The 24,862-nt window shown below is 38.8% G+C and overlaps 1 protein-coding gene across 4 annotated transcripts in view; it reads left to right on the forward strand.

The window, feature by feature from the left end:
- The window catches only part of rhbdf1a (rhomboid 5 homolog 1a), a 47,552-nt gene extending 23,308 nt beyond the window's left edge, over positions 1 to 24,244 (forward strand). For 2 of the 4 annotated variants that reach the window (XM_084113664.1, XM_084113665.1), the window contains exons 2-18: positions 7,099 to 7,243; positions 7,332 to 7,471; positions 12,807 to 13,020; positions 13,103 to 13,309; positions 14,911 to 15,033; positions 15,124 to 15,284; positions 15,664 to 15,915; positions 16,005 to 16,116; positions 16,227 to 16,301; positions 17,807 to 17,968; positions 18,050 to 18,150; positions 18,238 to 18,301; positions 18,425 to 18,519; positions 18,648 to 18,723; positions 19,372 to 19,472; positions 21,516 to 21,669; positions 23,175 to 24,244. In XM_084113664.1, the coding sequence (XP_083969790.1) occupies positions 7,127 to 7,243; positions 7,332 to 7,471; positions 12,807 to 13,020; positions 13,103 to 13,309; positions 14,911 to 15,033; positions 15,124 to 15,284; positions 15,664 to 15,915; positions 16,005 to 16,116; positions 16,227 to 16,301; positions 17,807 to 17,968; positions 18,050 to 18,150; positions 18,238 to 18,301; positions 18,425 to 18,519; positions 18,648 to 18,723; positions 19,372 to 19,472; positions 21,516 to 21,669; positions 23,175 to 23,594 (2,574 nt within the window). In that variant the 5' untranslated portion in view covers positions 7,099 to 7,126 and the 3' untranslated portion in view covers positions 23,595 to 24,244. Of the gene's footprint in view, positions 1 to 7,098; positions 7,244 to 7,331; positions 7,472 to 9,237; positions 9,346 to 12,806; positions 13,021 to 13,102; positions 13,310 to 14,910; positions 15,034 to 15,123; positions 15,285 to 15,663; positions 15,916 to 16,004; positions 16,117 to 16,226; positions 16,302 to 17,806; positions 17,969 to 18,049; positions 18,151 to 18,237; positions 18,302 to 18,424; positions 18,520 to 18,647; positions 18,724 to 19,371; positions 19,473 to 21,515; positions 21,670 to 23,174 lie in introns of all 4 variants that reach the window. The other 2 variants (XM_084113663.1, XM_084113662.1) reach the window with 2 other exon arrangements.
- The last annotated feature ends 618 nt before the right edge of the window (positions 24,245 to 24,862 follow it).

Here is a 24,862-nt window from a genome sequence, read left to right on the forward strand (position 1 = left end):
GAATACCTGAACCACACACACACCGACACACTCACTCATACCCTGGCCCAATCCATTACTACATAACCTGTCATGCATGACTAGCACTCATTCAGCAAGTTGTTGTATTCAGTTGTGGTGTGAACAGATCATACAAATCATAAAAGCAGAATAAAGCTTGTATAAAAAAGACTTTTGTGTATTAGCGAGAGAAAACTCAACAGCCAATCTGTGTTTGCATGTTAACGTATACCTTGAATCCCCTGCACCTGCACTATAGCAACACTTAGCCTTCTGTAAATACCAGTTATAGTATGATTATGTCTCGAGACAGGAAGCTTTAGCTCGTGGCAGGCTTTTGCCTGGGGAACACAAGAGCAGGAAGCTAATCGCGAACAATGTAACGTCAAGATGAAAGCCGAGATTTTCTTTCTCTTGATTTAATCGGACAGTCAAAACAAATCACTACATGGCTACATAAAAAGAAAAACATTTAGTGACGCCACATGTGATGCAGTCAGGAAGAGAGAATGCTAAAACCCTGATGGAAAGTTCATCGCGACATGATGCTATTCACTTGCTTTGTAACTTTGATACAAGTGATCTTTTTGAAGCTCTTGAGTGGGTCAATTTCCTATTGTGTGGAAGCATAAATCTGAATGAAAACCTTTATCAAGTCTCATATCCTTTGGATGACAGCCATGTGTAGAAATCAATCCGTTGTCTCCCTCCTCAAGGATATCGCTCTCATTCAAGGATATCCTTCCCATGACCTGCTAAACTGTCTCCTCTGACTGTAGAGGATATTAAAAAATCCTTCATAAAATTTCCTAATTAATACCTTTGAGTGATGTGGATGGGTCAAGATATGGGCTACTATTTTCAAACCTTATACATGAACCGTCTATCAGCATTTTGATTTTGAGTGGGGCACTTAAAGGGATAGTTCACCCAAAAATGAAATGTCGGTCAAGATTCAATTTTGATTTGCTCTTCACACAAGGCTGTTGCATCGCTTCAAAAGACTTGGAATTTAGTGTGTGATTTGTATGGTAGTTTTTCATATCTTTTTGCCACTGTTAATGCACTGGTCCCCATCCACATTTATTCTATTGAAAAGAATGGCTTGGACATTTTGCTAGTTAAATTGGTTACACTTTAAATTCAGATTTTATATGTTAACATTAGTGAATGTTTGTTAATAATTACAGCATTTATTAATTTTGATTAATGATCATTTATACTACACACAATACTTTTCAAAAGTTGAGGTCAGTAAGATTTTTTTATGTTTTTGAAAGAAGCTTCTTATGCTCACCAAGGCTGCATTTCTTTGTAAGTAATATTGGGAAATATTATTTCAATTTAAAATAACTGTTTTATACAGTAATATATTTTAACATGTAATTTATTCCTGTGATCAAAGCTGAATTTTCAGCATCATTACTCCAGTCTTCAGTGTCACATGATCCTTCAGAAATCATTCTGATATGATCTGATTTGCTGTACAAGAAACAATCATTATTATTATTATTATTATTATTATTATTAATGTTGAAAACAGTTGTGCTGCTTAATATTTTTGTGGAAACTGTGATAAAAAAAAATTCAGGATTCTTTAATGAAAAGAAAGTTAAAAAGAACAGTATTCAATCAGTCTTAACTGTCATCTAATCTTATAAATTCTTATAAATCTTTTTTAAAATATCTTGCTGACCCCAAACTTTCAAATCGTAGTGTATATTTTTTAACTTTTCAAGTTGTGTGAATTAATTAATGCATTAGAATAATTAATTAAATGTAATAAATGCTGCCAAAAACGTTTGTTGTTAGTTTATGATATTTTAACTGATGTTAACAAATTGAACCCCTCAGATTGTTTCAAAGCAGCTTTGCAGTGATAAACAGTGTGTAAAGCAGCTCTAAATAGACTATAGCAAACAGTCATTATTCAGTTGAAATCAGTTCAGTGTTGATTCAGTTTGGTTCAATAACTGTGTAAAGTTCATCTATTATGAAAGGAGTTCAATTAATCTATAAAGCAGCTCTGGAGAAAACAGTGATGTCATTATCCAGCTCACTTCTCATCCAATAGTGTCAGTCCAGTCAAATCAATTACATTGCAGAATATTAAGTCCTTGTAAAAAGTGAACTGTGAGATGCTTTGGCTACAAGCCTCAATAGAATTCATAACTATATACATCTCATCTCATCACATCTACATAATGCATTGGGCTACAGCTGTCCAGCGTCTTACACACTTGCTGATAGTTTATGGAGTGTTACAAAACACACAGCTGGCCTTGTGCGGTTCTTCCCATGGTTCTCCTGGGGATATCTGACATGTGCAGCCTTGAGATGGATGCCACAGTGTCCATGCATGCACAGGCTCGAGAAACCAGCATGAAGTCTATCCCAAAAACATGCTTCTGTGATTGACAGGTGCTATAATGTTTAAGATGTTACAGTAAAACTGAAGGGAATTAATTGCTGGCGATGTAATATCAGCTCTCTTTCAATCTAACCATAGGCATCTGCATCATAAACCCAGGCACATGCTACATATTAGCTTCACAGGAAGGGAAGCTGTAGGGGTTGGAGTCAAATGATAGGGGTGTAGAAGATAATTACCATAATCCCACAATGCAATGTGCAGACCCGGGGCTGATGGCTCTCATGCAGTCGGTAATCAGCCCGTCGTGTGATTTAGTGGCCAGATTAATGAGATGATGGTGGATACTGATACAGACATTAAACCGTCACGGTGGTCTGTTCTGACTCAAGGACTGACAGGAAGCTTTCATGTGTCTCCCTCAGGCCTCTCCAGCGGTCTATCACACAGCACAACTGCGTCTTCTCATTTCGGACTCCTGCGTCAAACATAATCGCTGCCTTTCAGAATCAACCATTTTGGGTTCTGACATGCTTAAAAGTCAGGATTAGATTTCTTTAATGGGTCTGTTTGGATATTGAACCTGGCAGGTGGTTCCTTTCTGTGGTGGGGCTGGACAATATCAAATACTTTTGTGAAATATTTGAGATGCATCTGTTGGCTTGTTTAAAGCTACACTACGTAAATCTTTGCTTGTTTGAAGTATCTGTTAGTAACTAATTTTTTATCCTACAGCGCAGAGGTATTCAGTGAAAGTTCCAAGAGGCCCGGCCTCTATATTTACTTCCCAGCAGAGGTTCAGACAATACTTTTTTGGAACAGTTATACATTTCCATCCGGGCAGCTGTAGTGCTTAGTAAAAGAAAAAAATTCTAAACACACAATATAGCGTTTAATATTCTCAAAGATGAGAATCTTGGGCCCAGAGAGCCAAAGCAGTGAATCTTAGGACTTTTACCAATATTTACCAAAAAAAGGAAATATTTCTCACAACTGGATATGAATATAAAAAGGTAAGATCGGATGTTTTATCAGGGTTTTTTTCTTTCTTTTTCTTTTAACATTAAGGGCCAGATTTCCTAACATCTTGCTCCAGCACAAACCCTCTTTTGGCATTAAAAAACTAGTCAGGATTTACTAAAGATGCACAGTGGAAAAATTAGCGCACAGTTATTTTTGCGGCTGACCTTATTACATATCAATTTGTTGGAGTTTCCCTTTCAGATGCAGAATTTTTGGGAGGAGAGGTGGGATCACGCAAGGTGATTTACTAAGGTTTGCGTTTGTCAATTTACTGGTATTTGTGCCATTATTTAACAGCTTTTCTTAAACCAGATGCTAATTTGCACTGCTCTTGGTAGATTGTGTTGGTCATTATGAAAATGATCCGGCTGTTCTTTAACTTGCACATCGTCAGTAGAACTTGCGCAGAACTTTCCACTCCATCTGTGCTATTTTTGGATTTGCGCTCGCACACTAATTTTCCCTGTTTAGTAAATCTGGCCCTTAGACACCTACGTGTATGACACATAGAAGGCCTCGGGATGTGAGAAAACACTGGGGTTTACCTCTTAAGAAAAGTATGGACCATTTTTATATTTTGCTCAATGTAATAAACTACTAAAAACAAACAATGTGCATAATCTAAAAATCAAAACTCTCATCATGAGCACAAAACAAAGTTAACTAGTAGGCCTAATTTCAAAGTTTTTGGTCTTCCCTTGCCATCTCTAAATAAGGTTCCAAATTATAGCAGTGTTTATTATGAAATGCTCTTAAAATGCTGATTTAATAATACTAAATGTATGAGGAGAAAAAACAAAAAGTCTAAAGGTGCCACGCGTTAACAAACCTGGTTTAATCAAACGGTCAGAGTCATCTGTATGACATAAAAATAATTGTATTTTCTGCATTCTTGTTCATTCTCATTCATTCATTCTTCTCAGAGAAGCAATGCACACGGAGCGGAAAGGGCTTGAATGAATCCTCTAAAAATATTAGAGGGTGTAGTGCTGAAATATCATTACTGTAAACGACCCAGAGCACTTGTGTGTAGTGTGAACCGCTACGTTGTTTTGATGCACTCACTTTAAACTGTATTAACGGTAAAATGGCGCAATTATGTCCTGTGGGCGGATGGAACCAAGCCAGGGTTCAGAACTGAACTGCGGTCCGCCATTTAAGTACCACTTCTCTAGTGACATTACAGTTAATCCATTTGAGAACAAATACATAAGTATCGCAATATACAGTATATGAGCACAAAATACTGAGACTGTTATATTTTGACCTCCATCACCCAGCCCTTGTGGTGGGAAACCATTGGCAGGGGTGTCCTCAAAGCTGGGGCTTTGCTCCTGTCTGCTCTGTAATCTCACAGTCATCACACCGCACACATACTGAACGGCCAGTGATGATATCAGTCCACATTCCTCTTCAGCGGGCAGGAACTTTCTCATGGACAATGAGAGTGTTTCACTTTCCAGCATGAGCTGCAGACGCAGGGCTTCTTTCTTGCCTGGTGCCTGCTGATAGGTAGCTATTTTTATGAGTTTAAAGTTTAAACTGTCACTCAGGTTCTACAAGATTCAAGATTTATGAACTTCTGTGATTTATATTTTTTCACAGTGGCTTCTTCCATCATCACTCCATCATGGGTGGGTTGCTGTAAAATCTGTTTTGTTAAACCAAAAGCAGATTTGGAGGCCTTCCCGAGGGGTGAATATATATCCCAGAAAGACTGCCTTTGCCTACACATCACTCCCTTGTCAAAGCAAAAGGCTTTTTGAAAAAAACGTTTTTGAGCACTCGTAACTCTGCTGAATCAGTGCACCAAAGCAGAAGAAATTATATTTTCCTCTGATTTATGAGTTTGCAGTATTGTGAAATAACACAAAGACAATAAACTTGTCTTTCTATTGTGTTGTCTTCACTGACTGTGTGCAAAAGCAAGAACACCACTGGACCATTGTAGTCATGTACAATAGATTCTAAGTTATTACTCAGACAAAAAAGACCCACAAGCTGACAAGTTATTATGATTCACTTGCTCATGAAGTACTTGTTAAGTCCATCAAAGTGGTTATTGAATGAATATCTGACTCATTTCTGGCTGGATGTTTACTGTAAAAGACAATATGTAGTTGAAGACAGATGTTCATAAAGAGTTTTATTAATAAAACACATTTAAATGCGGCAAAATCAGCATTTTTTTGTTTGTTTAGTATGTAGGAACAATTATGAGGGATTCTGCAAATTCTACAGAATTCTGTTGTTTAATTTTGTTTAATTTTTTTTTATGATGATGACATCGCTGTTTTCTGCAGAACGACTTTATAGGTGAATTGAACTAATTTAATAATTGATGATCTTTACAACAAAACTGAAAGAGCACTAAACTGATAACAATGACACTGTATGGCCGAAATGAGCTCTGTTTGCATCTCATTGAATTTTCCTGTTATCACTGTAAAAATACGAAATCAGCTGCTTTAAAACTATCTGTATTGTATAAAGGGAATTTGACTTGACTTGAGTGTTTAGTATGTGTGCTTAATTGTAATTTTATAACAATCGGGAGTCATAAGGAGTCATTCTCTCTAAATAATTTAAATTATATTTTGCTGTCACGGTGCACTGCAAATGATTCCCTTTAAACAACTGTGGCACTGTAAAGATCTTTAACTCTACGCACATCTGGGATGGCATGTGGGTGATAAAATTGTTGAGAAATTATGAGAAAATTTTCATTTTTGGGTGAACTATACCTTTAAGATAAAGCCAAAACCAGGACCCTTAAAAAAACCTTTTTCTTCCATAACAAACCTGAATCTGAACAAACTGATAGCAGTCTCAGTTTGGGTAGCAGACTTCTATTCTGTGGACACACAGGCTGCCCTGATTTGACATGTTGACGAGCTGTATTCACTGAATGGAGAAAGGCAGAAACAGTGTTGGTTTAGTGCTCTTCGTCTGCCGACTCCACGCTGCAGTGATCTGGTAAACTCTCTGCTCAAGCTGTGTGGGAATATGCAGCGGGAAGACACACTAATGATGGCCTCTCTCCAAATTCCTGCTCCGCCACAAAGTAGCACTTTTAATGAGAGGGTGGTATAAAATAAGTGGTTTAGGCTTAATCTACTGACAGTAAACTTTTCCACCTCCACAGTAGAAATGTTTATTAGTCAGTTAAGTGGATATGTGTGTGTTGAGTGAATGTAAACATATGAGAAAATGGCTATTTATTTACATTTAATGGTTTCCTCCTCAGCAGCAGGAAGGTTTACTGGATATTTGGGCCCTCGTGTATCTTGTGGTGATTTTAGACTGCCATCTTGTGGCACAACAAGTACTTTGGGTATGAATGGCATGCTAGTATGTGTAGTATGCTGCTGCAGTATGTGTACTGTACAGAGAATGCAAAATTACTAACCAGCAAAGGTGTGTTTTTGAGCAAAAGTGGGTTTATAAATGTATAGCTGCCATTGGAGTTACTTAGTTTAAAATATTGGCAAGGCAACAAAATTCTTATTGTTGAACCCTGAGGCGGTATACTGCACACTGTCTAGCGCATTTAGTGTCCCGTTTCCTACATAAGTCAGTCATGAACCTTATCAGTACAACAGAGCCTCAACTTTGAGGATTAACTTCTTGCTTTTAGGATTTAATTCCACACTGTGCAATTCTTTTGAGGATTCACCTCTCTCTCTCTCTCTCTCTCTCGGTAGCTGGCAGGTCTAAGGAGAGGCAGGCAGCATGGCTGAACCCAGACGCGACAGCACCAGCAGCCTGCAGCGCAAGAAGCCTCCATGGCTAAAACTGGACATTCCCATCGCTCAGGTGTCCCTGGACGAACCTCCCGCTTTTGTCCAGGTACAGCATTGTTGTCTCTAACTGTCCTTCTAAGTGCAAGTGAGTTTAGCCCTGGTTTCCAATTTTGTCCATGTCTCTCTTTTTGCAGCCAGTGAAGAGGCACGGTTTCCATCGCAGCGTCAGTATGCCAGTGGAAACGTCTCATCTCCCCTCCCCTCCACGGGACCTCTTTGACCCCCGTCGAGCTGCTTTCCAGCGTCAGTCTTCAATCACCCAAACCATCAAGAGGTAGGGGAGGCATTACATGTGGCCTGAGGTTCATGTCTTTACCAAAGGTCAAACTCTGTTTCAAAACCTAGTAAGCTGTCTACATAGACATTTTAAGGCATAGTCTAAATCAGTAGTGCCCAATCCTGTTCCTGGAGATCTACCAACCTGCAGAGTTCAGATCCAACCCTGATCCCACACACCTGTCTGTCATTATCAAGTGCTCTTGAAGATCTTGGCTGTGTCCGAATCACATACACCTCTTGAGTAGGTACTTATTTTGAAAGAGTAATTACTTGTACAAAAAAGTACATTCTAAATAGTATGTATGCGTGTAGTATGGATGTAATCTGGACGTACTACATCTGCCATGTTGTCATTATCATGAGACCTACCAGTGTCAGTTGAGTCGCTTCACCTCCATTCATAAATCCTCTCCCGTGGCCTCATGGGATAGTAAAGTGTCCCTCATATGCACACTTCAGAATCTCGCCGGAAGTAGTAGTTCATCCGGGGACTCTTTGCCTACTGTTTTATGAGTGCTGTGAATTCAGACATAGGCCTACTTCTTTTGTCACATACTGTTTTTCACCCACCATATAGTAGGGGAGAATGCGATTTCGGACGCAGCCCATAATTAGCTAGTTCAGTTGTGCTTGATCAGGGTTGGAGCTGAACTTTGTAGGCACCCCTGATCTAAACGAAGACTGTTGCAAATGGCAGCACAATTTTTTGGGCTTTTTCGTGTGACCTATGAGAAGTCAATCACATAATGCAATGAGACAACTTCAGTAAAAACATTAATCCAAGATGGCGGATGTATGTTCCCCCTAAGGAGAACACTCTCCAGTGAGGTTCAGTCTCAATTAGGATGCTGCCTTAAGTTGTGGTCACATTAGCGAAATTTCGATGACATTTTGTGGGCAAAAAAACATCATTTTTCTATTATCAATAGTGTAATGATGTATGAAGCACAGCTCACACAGAAGACACTTTCAAACCAAGCAGTTTTCTGTTGGTCAATGCGGCGATTTGTGTGACCAACTTGAACCTGCTGTTAAACCTGTTATATTTTAAATTACTGTATTTTGCCGGCGAAAAAATTGCAGAACAGCGGTAAACGTGGCCATACCTTTAGAAGAGAGCTCACTACGTTTTGGAACGAAGCTAATACGACTACACCAACATTAATTTTGATAGAGTTTTAATCATTGGTTGTGCATCAATGTAGCCCATTATCTTGCATACTTTGTTCTATCTGTGAATTGTGTGTGATTCCGTAGTCAACACTGTAGCACTTTTTTGGTTGCAAGCCAACGTTGCCAGCCTGTCTTATGATTTGTTTGCTGCGATTGTTTTGCGCTGAGATGTAATAGGAATGTGCATGTGATTCCATATGCCAGAGGGTTTGAAATTCCTCATTTCATGACTCCATTTCATGGCTGATAAATCAAACCTGAAAAGAACCAGTGTCTTTGCGCCTGTTTACATGGTTTCTGTGTGGACGATGCCACTTTTCAGCCTTGTTTTGTGTATTTCTGTGCGTCTGCGTGTGTATGTATGACTAGCACATGTCTCTCACTCATATGCTACTCATTAAATCTACACTGATATAACCCTCTCCCTCCCGCTGGAATACTCTGCTTTTTGCTAATCTTGCTCTCTGGCTCTTGTTGATCAGTTTTCCAGTTCTTCTCACACTCCTTCCCTCTTTTTTTATCTTTTTCTCTTCTGCTTCCTTTCTTCGCCCTGCTCTTCCTCTCCTCCCGCTCTCGGGACGTCCACAGCAGCAGGCGGGTGCACTTTGAGAGGATTAACACTGTGCCCATTAAGGGTCACCGTGCAGGGCGGCACGGTTTCAGAAGGCATCAGTCCCTCTCCAGGACCTTGCTCAGGTACAGCGGGCCTCAGGAGGCCTGGCGAGGGAGCTCTCACACACAACACACACAATGCAAAGGAAACATGGTCACATGGCACAGTCAACTTTGGTGTTAGCGTTGTAATAATAGTTCCATTTATGTACACTTTAGGGAATTAATGTGTACCCTTTAGGGTAAATAAAGTACAAAGGTGTACCATAAAGTACAAAACCATCCCAATCACAAATTTCTTTTCTTTTTTCGGAGAGTGCATGTACAGCAGAGTGATACAAATTTATTAAATTTAAAATTGTTATTATCAGGCCTGAAAAAGTCATAGAAATGAATACATTTTTTGTTGAAGTTGTGGATGTGACGAGCAGTTGAGGTAGAATCTAGACACAGTTGCAGGATTATTTAATCAAAACAAAGAAGATCATCCAAGAAGAAGAGGGTAAAATCCAAAAGGTAACGAAATAGAAAGTACACTGGCATATAGACAATAACCGACTACTGAAGACTAACTCAAGAGGGCTTAAATACACAAGGGTGATAAGATAATTAGCAACTAATCAAGACACATGTGGATGGTAATTGGTATCTATGGAAGTAAATTAATAACTGGAACAAAGGAAAACACAAACACACCAACTAAGGGTACGTTTACACAGCAACAATGTGCTAAAAACTGAAAAGACGACAATGTTGTCAAAACTATCTCTAGTGAACTATCAGTGAACATGATTAACAACTGTGTATTATTCATGCCAGGCCAGTAGTTGGCGATGTCACTTTGTAAAGAAACACTATGCATCTGTAGACTGAACACATGATAGGCATGCTCGTGACTTCACCGTTTTTACAAATTCACGTTTTGTAGTTTACACCGAGACGATAACAGTGTCGTCTTCAAAAACGTGCACTTTTAAAGTTAGCATTTTCAGGCCGCAAAATGGCGATGTCGTGTAAATGAATGACCAAAACTCGTGTAAATGAATGACCAAAAGAATGGCCAGCTTTTTGTTTTTTGTTGGAAATGGTACCGTGTAAATGGCCCCTGTTCTTTTGATCTATTCATCATAGAAACCTGAAAAAAAATGATCAGGGTTTCCACAAAGCAGAACAACTTTTTTCAACATTGATAAATAATAATAAGAAATGCTCCTTGGTCATCCATTGTGAGGTCTGACCCTAGGATCTTTCTGTCAAATATGTTCACTTTGCGTTCTCCCTCAGTGGATGTTTAAGTATTGAGGATTTTGTGGTTTTCTGTTTCACATGTTTGGATTCTCAGGTCATGCCATGCATAACTTCAGTCTGTTGATAGGGGCAAATAAGGATTCTTATCATGACATGCTTTCACTGTCTCTAACCGTTATGATTTCAAACACGGCGCATTGTTGCCATTATTCCAAACTGAACTGAAAACATTTCAATGTATGAGCTCGAATAGCACATTCATCTTTAGTTGTTTTGCACAGTTTGACACTGTGCCCAGACTGGCAGGCTTTATTTGTTGTCTTTCAGATGAAACATAATAAGCCAGAATTTGAGTCATGTTTATTGCCTCGGTGAGTCAGAAAGATTAGATTAGATCTCTCTGTGCGGTGCCGATCCAGAGTTTTATAGCCACACATGTTGTGTGCGCTGAACAGCAATGGGAACCTCATCTAGAATGTTTATATTTATTAATATTTTTAATTAGCACATTATTATTTTCACTTTAATTTTAATTTAGGTTTAAGTTTTAGTCATTTTTTATATGCTTTTCATAAATATAGAATTTATATTTAGAAATGTTAGTACTTCAACTTATTTATTTCAGTTTCTTGCAAAGACGACATTTCTAATTTTCTAAGTTTGTTTTTCATTTAATATTCATTTTTGATTTTATTTGAACAATAAAACAACGCTTATACAAATATTATCAGACAATCACACATACAAATGACAAATACAAATAAAAATTATTATTTTCATCACACATCATACATACTCCAGTCCTTAGCAGCTTATTGTTGGTCTGAACTCCTCAAACACACCACTTACAAACATTTTGGGTGATAACCATAGTTTCAAAAACTAACATGGTTACTACTATAAAAACTGATCTCAGCCACCACTGTCATGAAACATGAACCAAAACATAATGAAATAGAGATCCTGTCACTGTTTGAAGGAGGTCCCATATTAATTTATTAGTAGTTTTTGTTTTGAAGGCCTAACCTTATTACTACCTTATTTTATTTATTGGCTTTATTTACAGTACAATACTGTATATGAAGTCGACAGGAAAGTAGCTTTGAGTGGTGTAACTTATCCTGCATTTGTGCTACTTTAAATCATGCAGATTGTGGAGAGAAAGAAAAGTAACACTTTTCTAAGCAATTGGACAATTTCCATCAAAACTGGCAACTAAGTTTTCCAACTAACTATGGAAAGTTTACATGACACCGTTTTCAACAAAAAACTGAAAACTTTTTATGTATTTTGGCCATTATTTTACACGACAGCGGCGCTTTGGGGGCCTTAAAATGCAAGCTTCTGAAAACGGGTCTCAAAGTGCAAGTTTTTGGAAACAAAACTGTTATTGTCTCTGTGTAAACTACAAAAACGCGAATTTGTAAAAAAGGTGACATCACAAGCAAGCGTATAACATGTTCAGTCTATAGGCACGTAAGTGTTTCTTTAGTGACATCGCCATACGCTAACTACTGGCCAGGCATGAATAATACAGCGTTTTTAGTGGATCATGGATTCCTGTGAAAGGGGATTGTTTTGACGACGTTGTCTCCTGTCCGTGAAAAACACAAAGCAAAAACTTTTCCGTTTTTAGTACATCATTTTTTTGTAAACACCCCAAATCCCTTAGACTTAAGATGTGGGCACATTAGCGAAACTTTCGACAAAATTACACCAGCTCTCTGTAATGGACCACCAGAGTTTTTACTGTTTTGGTATGGGGTTGTTTAATAAAATGTGATTATTTTTGTGGGTGAGGCTGGACAGCTGAACATTGTGTATTTATTTTACACTGGTTTATATCAATTTATCTTTTTGACTGAAACATGAGTCATATGTGAACTTGAAAAACATGTCAGCCTCTTGACATTACGAGGCAGATGTTTCCCAAGCCAAGCAGCTGTGCAGAGGGATGGACACCAGCCTAATGATTCTCTGTGTATGTGCATTTGGTTTCCTTTTTGTGACAGGATTTTAGCCAATGCCAGTAGCGTTACTGTGAAGCATGCCTGGGCATGTCCCATCACTATTTCCTTAGAAGTTTGCTACAGTTACCTCACCGAACTTTCCTTGATCTCATTTGTACACAACCGGGAGGAGACAGTGTGTCACACGTTTGTGGAAACTACCTTTGCAGTGTCCAGTTATTGTGCGAGAACATGTTAGCACACAGGGAAATACAAGAGAGTCAGGGATGGCATGTGATCTCTGGATGAGTGAGCTCAGGCTGAACGGGTTGTGTCGATCGCTCTCAGGGGTACGGCGGACTGGTTCGGGGTCAGTAAGGACGGCGACGCCACGCAGAAATGGCAGAGGAAGAGCCTGCGACACTGCAGCCTGCGCTACGGCAAGCTGAAACCGCAGGTGATCCGTGAGATGGAGCTGCCCAGCCAGGACAACATCTCCCTGACCAGCACGGAAACCCCTCCACCTCTATACGTACCCTCATCTCAGCATGGCATGCAGAAGGTACAGTACCAGGAGTCATCACTGGAACAGGACTGAATGTGCACCTGTTCCTCCTTTTTTTAATGATGCACTTTTTGTTCAGATTGTGGACCCACTGGCACGAGGACGTGCGTTTCGCATGGTCGAGGAAGTAGATGGCTACAGTGTGCCTCAAACTCCCATCACCCCCGGCGCTGCGTCCCTGTGCTCCTTCACCAGCTCACGCTCAGGCCTGAACCGCATCCCACGCAGACGCAAGCGCGAGTCCGTGGCCAAGATGAGCTTCAGGGCGGCAGCAGCTCTGGTCAAGGTGAGCACGTGGCCCTCAGCTGCATACATGACCTTTATACCCTTTATTTCAGTTCAATTTGTACATTGGGAATGATTTTGGAACTTTTCTGGAAATAATGCACCAGGTTTTGGTCTTATAGTGTCAAGTCAAGTGAAATGTATTTACAGTCAAATCAAAATTCAGACACCTTTTTAACTTGCATAAATGAACTATAGTGTCCTGCATCCAATAGTAAAAAAAATATCAAAAATGATATATGGTGTCTGAATAATTTTTGGTTTGACTGTATATAGCGCTTTCACAATACACATTGTTTTAAAGCAACTTTACAGAAAATCATGATGTTAATGGTTATAATATCTTCATGCCTTATAGTCACTGATACTATTGAATGAAAACTGAACTGAGCTGGATGATGACAGGTTTTCTGCAGAGCTGCTTTATAGATGAAAAGAACTAGTTTAATAACTGATGATCTTTTCAACGGAAATGAGTCAACACTGAACTGACTTCAGCTCAACAATGACACTGTTTTCATGTAGAGATGCTGTACAGCTGAAATGAACTGTTTGCATCATTGAATCATTTATATAGCGCTTTATACAGTCTGTATTGTATAAAGCGCTAACTGGAGCTATAACAGTTTTTCTTACTCTTTCACTTTAAATGATGAAGTATCTGTTTATAAAATTGAATCTTAACACAATTATAAGGCCATCTAGAGTATGTGATTTTTGTGTATGTGTGGTTTCAGTTGTTCCTACATTTTTCCCCCCATAAATTTATAATACATTTTAGTGCTTAAGTTATTGATAAATCATGATTTGTTTGCAAAAACGTTGATTTCACACACAAATTTGTGCGTACACATGGTTAGTCAATGAGATCCATTATTTTAAGCTGATATAGCTGATGTTAATGAACAGAAATGGTACTATCAACACTATGATGATGTGAATCAATGTTTAAATTAAATGACTGCAAATTGCTAACATTTATTTACAGTGGTTTTTTCAACCAAAAATTGGTCTGGCTGATATATCTGTCTGTTTACATTGGAGCAAATGTAGGTGTTTACACATAGTCAACACAGTTTAATCCACACCATAACTTTCACAAGATTTATATAAAATTAAATATTATTTTTGGGAAAATGCTTGTATCCTGTTTGAGCTTCTTGGTTCACTATTATAAGTGACCCGGGAACAAAGTTTTACTGTATTTTGTGATAACTGATACTTCAGATACTCCACAGGCCTACATTAAATCAGAGCAGAAGCTTGTTTGATAATGTCAAATGGGAACAGCTGCTAAAGTAGGATTGGTCAGTAGCATTTGTAAGGTGCGGCTTAGCGTAGGGTCATCTGAGGTTCTTTAAGTTAACAAAGACACATCAGATAAATCAAACGGGCACATTCAATCTTTAAAAATGACCAATAACATGAAGCAAAACATATCAGATAGATATCAGAGACAGAGCTGGTATACAGGTCAATGGTCTCGCAACACAGTCTCTTTGAATTATTTATCATCTATTTACTTAGTAAATACTTTTTATACTGCTTAGTATGCCATGCTGATTGATAAAGTGTGGTTTATCTGTGTTTTTGTATTTTAAGGGTCGCTCGCTGCGCGAAAGCACGCTAAAACGAGCTCACAGGCGCAGCTTCACACCTGCTAGCTTTATTGAGGAAGATGTTGTGGACTTCCCAGATGAACTGGACACATCGTTCTTTGCTAGGGTAGGATAATCCCACCGAACACATCCCACATACATTTGCTTTTGGGAGACTTTTCCCCGATATGTATGCTTACTGTCTGTCGGGCTTCAGGATGCCATGATGCAGGAGGAGATGTCCACTTTTCACGATGAGGTGTTTGAGTCTCCATCAGACTCCACCATGAAGGATGTGGACAGCAAACAGCTGGATGAGTCGGAGCTAACAGGCAGCGCACTGGAAAAAAGCGAGTTAGAGAGGAGTCACTTAATGCTGTAAGCTTCACAACACCATGTTACCTGTCACAGTAATTGTGCTTTGATACTATAAAATATTTGATAATAGAAAATGTTAGCTGCAGAGAATTTTTGTTCAATAATCACATATTCAATATTTCAATAATTCAAAATATTTTTGAAAATATAATTAAATAATTATCATTTGCATAATCATAATTGTTTAAGAAACATTAAATATGATTTATATATTTTGCTTAAAAAAAAAAGATAAAATCATATCCAGAAATATTTGAAAAAGGATGATTATTTATTGACATAAAATGTTAAAAACAGAAAAAATGTATTTATCTAGCTTAGACATTGTTATATGACTATATATATATGCTTTATCATTCTATCCTCGTTCTTCAAACAGGCCTTTAGAGCGCGGCTGGCGAAAAGTTAAGGAGGGAACGCCAGTCCCCCCTAAAGTCAGACTGAGGCAGGAGGTAGTGAGTGTGAACGGTCAGCGGAGAGGCCAACGCATAGCCGTGCCAGTCAAAAAGCTCTTTGCAAGAGAAAAAAGGCCGTATGGATTGGGCATGGTGGGAAAGCTGACCAATCGAACATATCGCAAGCGTATCGACAGCTACGTGAAACAACAAATAGAGGACATGGATGACCACAGGTTTGCAAACTTAATTAATTAAAAAAACTTCTTTAAGATTTTCGGAGATGCTTATAATGTGAGGCTGTGTTTTCTATTCTGTTTCTCAGGCCTTTCTTTACATATTGGATAACGTTCGTTCACATACTCATCACCATTTTGGCAGTGTGTATTTATGGCATTGCACCAGTGGGCTTCTCCCAGCATGAAACCGTAGATTCTGTGAGTGCTGCTGCACTTTCAAAATATCCTGCATTTCTGATGCTCTATTCCTGTTTCTGACCATCTGGTGTTTGTAAACACGTTTTGTTTTTTGTTTTTCTCTCATAAAGGTCCTAAGAAATAAAGGCGTTTATGAAAACGTCAAATTCGTGCAGCAAGAGAACTTTTGGATTGGACCAAGTTCGGTGAGTTTTTTTTTTTTTTTTTTAAGGGTCATGAAACCCCAAAACACATTTTTTTGAGATGTGAACAGATATGTACAGGCTGCGCATCACTAAAAACACTAAAACTCACTTATAAAAATACCTATATTTACACACTCATAAATTTGATCAATAAGTGGAAATTGGTTATTTTTGAATTTTTAAGAGCAATTTCGTTCTTCCGGGTTGAAAAGCAAAGTCGAAGCAGTGTCACGAAATCTGAGGTGGAATCTACGCCATCCGGTTCTGAGAGCTTCGCTGCATTTATTCATGAGAAAGAGCTTGTTCAATCAAATCACGGCGCCGTAGTATGCATGAGATCGCATTACAGGCTCTCGGTTTTGGGAGTTTGTAGTCATATTGGGTTATATGTTTAAAATGCATCAAGGTGCCCTCAACTCTGTTTTTTTTCTCCATGGTCATATTTTAATATTCTTGTGTCTGTATAATGAGTGTATTGCAAGTCTGTGTTTTATTCGTTGTTGTCTCCCCTTTTCCCACCTTCTACTCTCCCACTTTTCCACAGCTTTACACGCCCATTTCTTGAGACTTTTTCAACTCTGAGGTGTGAACGACCAGGCTAAAACAGGGAAGGGTTTCATGACACTTGGTTAGTTAGTTAGATAGTTAGTTAATTAGTTAGTTAGTTATGATTCAATTCTGATTTGAAGTACTGTCTAAAACACTGCATGTCTCATGGCACAACATGTGCAAGTTTCAGCAATCAACTTTCAAGCTTGTCATTAGATTTCACATGATTGCGATTTCTGTGTAAATACATTTGTGACTTGCGTTAAAAAGTCAAGTCACCTTTATTTATATAGCGCTTTATCCAGCACAGATTAATTATGCAAACAGTTCATTTTGGCTGTACAGCAACTCTACATGAAAATAGTGTCATTGTTCAGCTGAAGTTAGTTCAGTGTTGATTCAGCTCCTCTGTAAAGATAATCAATTATTAAAGGGGTGGTATAATGCCCTTTTTACAAGATGTAAAATAAGTCTTTGATGTCCCCAGAGTGTGTATGTGAAGTTTTAGCTCAAAATACCCCACAGATATTTTTAAATAGCATGTTATTAAAATTGTCACTTTTTGAGAGTGAGCAAAAAACGCACCGTTTTTGTGTGTGTCCCTTTAAATGCAAATGAGCTCCTGCTCCCGGTACAGTGGGCGGAGCTTCAAGAGCTCATGTTCTTTTACCTCAATTTCAAAAACCTTTAGGCTTTTAGGTTCAAACCGGAGTCAGACAAAGATAGAGAGACTCAAGAAGAAGTGAACTAAACTCTTACCGACCCCAAACTTTTGATCGGTAGTGTATGGCATTTCAGATGCGGCTTCTATTCCCCTCCAATCTCAAAAGTGAAACTCTGACTATGTTGAAATTGTATTTCATAAGCAGCGATCAGTTATTGAATGTTTTCCTACCGAACAACTGAATAAAATAGTATCATAAGACAAGTCATCGTCATTGTCCGCTTCTCAACAGGAGGCCTTGATCCACCTGGGAGCCAAATTCTCACCTTGTATGCGACGGGACCACCAGGTACATGAACTGATTAAAAAAAAGCGGGATATGGAGCGACATTCGGCTTGCTGTGTGCGCAACGACCGCTCAGGCTGTCTGCAGACCTTAGAGGAGGAATGCTCCGTGAGTACAGGAGCCGTGGACTATCAAGGCTATGAATGAGAAGCTGTCAGGTCATTGACATCTCTTTCTTTATGTTTTCAGAGCACTTTGGCTGTATGGGTAAAATGGCCTCAGCATCCCAGCACCCCTCAGCTGGAGTTGAAAAACCGGCAGTATGGCTCTGTGTGTCATCAGGACCCCAGGTGAGGGAATACGACTTCACTCAATACTTCAGTGTACAATTTTCACAGAGACATTTCAAACACAAGATCTTACTGTGTTTTTGGCAGGACGTGTATAGAGCCGGCCTCTGTATCTCCTCATGAGTGGCCTGATGACATCACCAAATGGCCAGTAAGTATTGCATCAAGAATGGTAAATATATGAAAGAACTATAGTATTACCTGTGGTAGCACCACAGTACTTTGTTGTAAAGGTCGATTAGATACTTTGTCCTAATATAGATATGTATTACAGATCTGCACCAAATATAATTCTGGGAACCACACCAATCTGCCTCATATCGACTGTACTATCACCGGCCGGCCCTGTTGCATCGGCACTAAAGGGAGGTGAGGAAATCTGCTGTTACTCGCTAGTTACAATTGATCAATACTGAGACATTTCACATGCACTTGTTTAGTGGGCATGAATATACAGTTTTGTGTGCTTTTTAAATATCTTGTGTGTTGTTTTGCAGGTGTGAAATCACATCAAGGGAGTACTGTGACTTCATGAAAGGATTCTTCCACGAGGAGGCAACCCTCTGCTCACAAGTAAGCACACTAAACCAGAGAAGCACAGAAATAAGTCAAAGATGTGCTACAAGTGACAGTGAAGCACGACTGTTAATTGCTTTGTATAAAATGTTAATAAAGTAAAAAGTTGAAATAAACAGCATTTATTTGAAAAACACACCTTTTGTAACATTACAAATGCCTTAACTGTCACTTTTGGTCAGTTTAATGCATCCTTTCTGAGTAAAAGTATACTTTTTTTAAAACCTTACTGACCCCAAACTTTTCAATGGTAGTGTAACCCTATGGTTCAGGTTGCAAATGAGTGTAAAGCTCTCAGCCCTAAAAGTTGTCAGTACTCACCCACTAGACTAATGAGGTGGCGTGAATAAGAACGGAAGATAAATCTACCCTCTGCTAAGTGCTCTGTAATCACAATGAAGGTTGCCATGCTAATCTCCTCTGCATTGGCAAAATCTGTTGTCGTCTGAAAGGGCACACAGTGATTGCCCGGGTCTGAAGCTTGTGCCAGCTTCCAGGGTTTTAACTTAAGACTTAACGAAATACGGTCTAATGTCTAATCTTAAGCTTGAAAATGCAATTGAATTTATTATTGGCAGTGTTTGGGGGTGTTTCTCTTTTAGATGTTTTATAATCTAAAGAAACGCACTAATCTGTCCCTGCCAGGTTCACTGTATGGATGATGTGTGTGGCCTTCTTCCTTTCTTGAACCCGGAGGTCCCAGATCAGTTCTACCGTCTCTGGCTCTCACTGTTCCTGCATGCTGGGTGAGTGACTATAGAGTATGGGCATCCTTAAGCCCTGTTCACACTCAACAGAAACTCGGAAAACCTAAACTAATTGCAGACGAATGGTCTGTCCACCCCATGAGCAAAACAACAAAGTGAAATATTGCAGACGAAATTGAAACGGAAAAGCAAAATGTCACAGACAAATGTGGTAACAGACTGGTCAGACCAACAGCTAAACAAAAAAAGTGAAGCTATGCAAATGAAAGGTCCGTTCAGACCCGAACGATGCGAAAAGCACATGACAGGCCTATTTGCACCTAATGTTAAACGAAAAGGCAAAAATTGCAACAACAAAAAGAAGACGAAACAAAAAAGAAAAGATTTTCAGTTTATATGTCTATTCATACCAACAGTGAAACAAAAATGTACAAATTTACATTATTTATTCACACCAAGGATGAAGCGAAACAAACCTAGACATTGCAGACGAAAAAGTCTTTTAGCCCATAGTAGAGTAAAACAACAAAGTGCAGCATTGCCGATGAAATTGAAACGGAAAAGCATAACGTCACAGACAATGTGGTAACAGACTGGTCAGACCAACAGCTAAACAAAAAAAGTGAAGCTATGCAAATGAAAGGTCCGTTCAGACCCAGAACAATGCGAAAAGCACATGACAGGCCTATTTGCACCTAAAGTTAAACGGATGAAACAAAAAAGCAAAGCATTGCAGTTTAAATGTTTATTCATACCAACAGTGAAACAAAAATGTACAAATCCACATAATGTATTCACATTTAGGATGAAGCGGGGAAAAAATTAGACATTGCAAACGAAAAAGTATTTTAGCCCATAGAGCAAAACAACCAAAAAAGTGAAACGTTGCAGACGAAATCAAAAGTGAAACGAAATAGCATTATCACAGAGAGTGTGGTCACGGACAGGTCACACCAACAGCAAAAAAAAAGTGAAACAATGTAAATGAAAGGTCTGTTCAGGCCAAGAACAACACGAAATGCGCAACATTGCCTATAACAGACAAAAATCTGCAAACAAAATGTGTTTTCACTCCATGAGTGAAATTAAAAAGCAAACTATTACAGGTTAAAACACAAGAGTTCCCAAATATTAGATATTTATGTCTGAAAATGTGCTCAGACTGGTAGAATACCAGTGTCTGCATTGGCAATTCAGATATTTCAATATTGACTCAATAATTTCTCATCAAAATCCTCCCAGACTAAATTACTAGAGCTATGCTGTCCATATTCATTTTTCAGCTCTACTCTCACTCTCACTGTATTTCAGCAATTGTCCCTTGATTGTCTGTTTATTTTCCTACTGAGTTCATACTCAAACGAAACTCTGCTGAGACCTCTTCTTAAATCTTCAACCCACAAGCTATAATAAAATTCCTCTGGGTTTTAACTATGCACACGTGGTGGAACCGTTTACCCATACGCCCCGTGTCCCATGCTGCACTGCAGTATATTTCAAATGCTTCAAAAGCTGACACATGATCAGATTATCTGCTTTAAGAAACAGCTGACACTTGGAAGAGCTGGCGCTATTGAGCGTGGCGTGATCTGTAGTAGTAATCGAAGAGAGTGCTTCACTGAGCTGCACTTTGGCTCTTTCCCTTTCTTAAGAAGGCTCAGATTAACGCTCCTGCACGTGCCTCTGTCAAACACCTTGAACATCACGCTCTCAGTCGTCCTTGAACTTGCTGAAGTCGAATTGTCTGTTGCATATTTGTTCATATATGTGGCCAGTGATTGCAATGAAGCATCTTTCATAATAACATGTGCGGGGACTCTTGTTGTGACATGCCTTTGCCACATTTTATGAGACAGCTGACAGAAGTGTAATTATGACATGGGCAGTGGATCGCTTGGACATAATTTAGAGTCAGATGGATCATAACTTAAATGAGGGGAATGTGTATGACCACTGGAGCCATTTCAGAACATTGTGGTGTATTGGGAATAATGAATATGCATTTAAATCCATAAAGATGTTGTGGCAGCTTTTAAACAACATGCTTGAAACGTTCTCTTTGTCCCCATCTGTTAAAAACAGGATTCTGCATTGCCTGGTGTCGGTATGTTTTCAGATGACAATCCTTCGAGATCTAGAGAAGTTGGCCGGATGGGTACGAATATCTATCATCTATATCCTGAGTGGCATCACAGGAAACCTGGCTAGTGCCATCTTCCTCCCCTACAGGGCTGAGGTGAGCCCCTCTTGCCCCCTCTTGTCTCTTTTACACCGACAGGGTGCGCTGGAAACTGGAAACGCTCCAGTTGACGGACATCCGATGTATGTTGTGGCTCTAGCTGTCTTAGTTTTCATCCGTTTGAAATAATTTTTCTTTATAAATATCCTGTTTTCAAATTAATGTTATTTATTATTTGGATCAGTGAAGTGACACTCATTTTTTGCCTGGCTCTAGTAATTTATTTAAAATACTTTAAAATGCAATTTATACATACAATGACTTTTCTTTTGATAGGCATGTTTTAAAGTTTCAGAATTAAAATGTATAAAGACAAAAAATTAATACAGTTAAATAGATTTTTTTTTTTTAAACCATATGAATAAAGAGTGTATTTCTATGAACTTTGTACATGTTTTAAACTAGATTTTTAAATGTTTTTTCCTATTCCTTATCATGAACGCTCTTATTTATCATTGACCCATATATTAAAATAACTTCTTCACAAAATTACTATGGATGTTAAAAAATGTTCTTAAAACTGTTTGGGAGCTCCATCTAAGACAAGGATTCCCAAACTTTTTTTTTGTTGAAGTAACCCCTGAGATTTTAATTTAATATTTCGATGATTTAACAGCACATTCTAATTTTTATGGTTATTTTATGTTTGATAGTCACATGATGTGCAATTAAACAAATCAAATACTAAATGCAATATATATATGTCATTGTGGCCCCAAATTAAGAATTAAGAATTCATTCATTTTAGTAAATCATGGCGTGATTTACTCATTATTTCCCTCATTTTAGTTATTTGTGGCCATGTGGTACTAAGTCATTCTCTTGTTTTGATTTAAAGGGGACCTATTTTGCCCCTTTTTACAATATGTATTATAAGTCTCAGGTGTCCCCAGAATGTGTCTGGGAAGTTTCAGATCAAAATACCCCACAGATAATTTATTATACCATGTTGTAAATGTCCGTTTTTGACTGGAATAAAAAACATGCTGTTTTTGTATCTTTAAATGCAAATTGGGTGGAGCCTGTACAGCTCGTGCCTAGGATACTCTGTCACACTCATGTGACATTGCAGTTCTTCATCATCATGAAAGTTTATTTTCTGCAAAATATATAATTTTTTTTAATATCATGTGTGTGGCTCTGTATTTTTATTTGAACTACATTTTTATGACTGAATTATTAGCTTTTCATTGAACTCACAACAAACCCCCTGCAGTTCCCTCACTAACCACCACTAAATTTGCGAACCCGAGTTTAGGAAGAGAACCGGCACAATCTTGGTGGAACTTAAATGAGCTTGTTGTTTCTGCCTTAAATGAATATGTTATTAGCTAACTGCGTGATTTGTATATGTACTTGAACACCTCTAATAACAGATCATTCTAAATTGTTATGTAGACACATGCATTTTCAGTAAAGCTGCTTTGAAACTATATGAATTGTGAATTGAATCTATCTATGGCACTGAGCTAATCCCGACCCCTCTTTTGCTGCTTCTCTAGGTGGGTCCAGCTGGCTCTCAGTTTGGCATCCTGGCCTGTCTGTTTGTGGAGCTGATTCAGAGCTGGCAGATTCTGGCTCAGCCGTGGCGGGCCTTCACTAAGCTACTGTGCGTGGTGCTCTTTCTGTTTGCCTTCGGCCTGCTGCCCTGGATCGATAACTTCGCCCACATCTGCGGATTCATCTCGGGCTTCTTCCTCTCCTTCGCCTTCCTGCCCTACATCAGCTTCGGCCGCCTGGACATGTACCGCAAGCGTTGCCAGATCATCATTTTCATGGTGGTGTTCGTGGGCCTGTTCGCCGGACTCGTGGTGCTCTTCTACGTGTATCCCATCAAGTGTGAGTGGTGTGAGCTGCTCACCTGCATTCCTTTCACCGACAAGTTCTGTGAGAAGTACGACCTCAACGCGCACCTCCACTGAGGGAGAGGCGGGGCTTCGGGGACGGAGGGATTTGATTGGTCGTTAATCTGCATCCGCCAGCCCCAAATTGCACTTCGACTCTTCCAAATGAAGCCCTTTCTGTGAACATGGACAGTATGCTTGTTTTGCTTTTTTTTTACTCAAGTGCAATGTGGAACTCCACTTTGACTATGATTCTAGGACTCTGAGAATGAAGAACACTTTTTAACGTACCCTAAAGATTTATGTAGTCTATTGAGAAGGGTGTCTGATAATCATACGAAAACAGGGTCACCCTCGCCCGAAAACCATCTTTACACTACAGTCTCAGAAGGCAGTGTCATAATAAAAGCACTGGTACACCAAACGGAGAACACGTCTTCTCCAATTTTGATTGTTGTACTTTTTATGTTTTAGCATGTCAGGGGTAGGTTTGTCTTTGTTTAGTCGACCTCAGAATCCAGGGACGAAAAAAAACTGTACCTTCGGTGCCTTGATAAATGTACCTACTACTGCCATATTTTCGTTACACGTTTAGCACTCAAATGATATTCTTTTATTTGTGTGTTACTTCTAATGGAGTTATAGTTGATTATGAAAGGGTAGTGTTTTAGCTACCCAATTTACACACTTGTCACAGAATACAGCTAAAAACAACCTGCACCTCTGAAGTTTGTCTGTTTTTTCTTGTCTACTAGACCATAAACAAGCTCTAAAATATGGAAGCTCATTTCCACCTCAGAGTAAAGAAAAAATAAAAATGTAAAAGATCTCAATGTGACTGTTTCTCGACATCACATATCGCAATGCCACTGTTTATCACAATAGCTATGTTTCCATCCACCTATTTTAATGCACATTTTGAGATATTGCATAAAAAATGCTGGATGGAAACACCAAGATGGAAACATTTACAGAATAAATCCCTCGACATGCCTCAACAGAGGATGTGATTGGATAACTGCACTAATCAGAGGACCAATCGCATTGCACAGCATCTCAATATGAATTTTTTTTTGTGTGATGTTGCACACAAGTTAAATTCACAACTTTCAATGGAAACATTTCTCATAATTGCAACACAGTGTGACTTAATATCTCACAATTGTGACCTTGTTTCTCGCTATTAAGACTTCATATATTGCAATGCGACTGTCTATTTCTCATAATCGTGACATTACATATCACAGTACAACTCAGTATATGGCGATGTGACTTTATTTCTCAATAATTATTTCTTAATTACAAAATGTATAATTTGTCAGTGACTTATCTCACAATTGTGACTT

Source organism: Abramis brama (genome assembly GCF_963993115.1).
Source record: "Abramis brama genome assembly, chromosome: 1".
Taxonomy (NCBI): Eukaryota; Metazoa; Chordata; class Actinopteri; order Cypriniformes; family Leuciscidae; genus Abramis; species Abramis brama.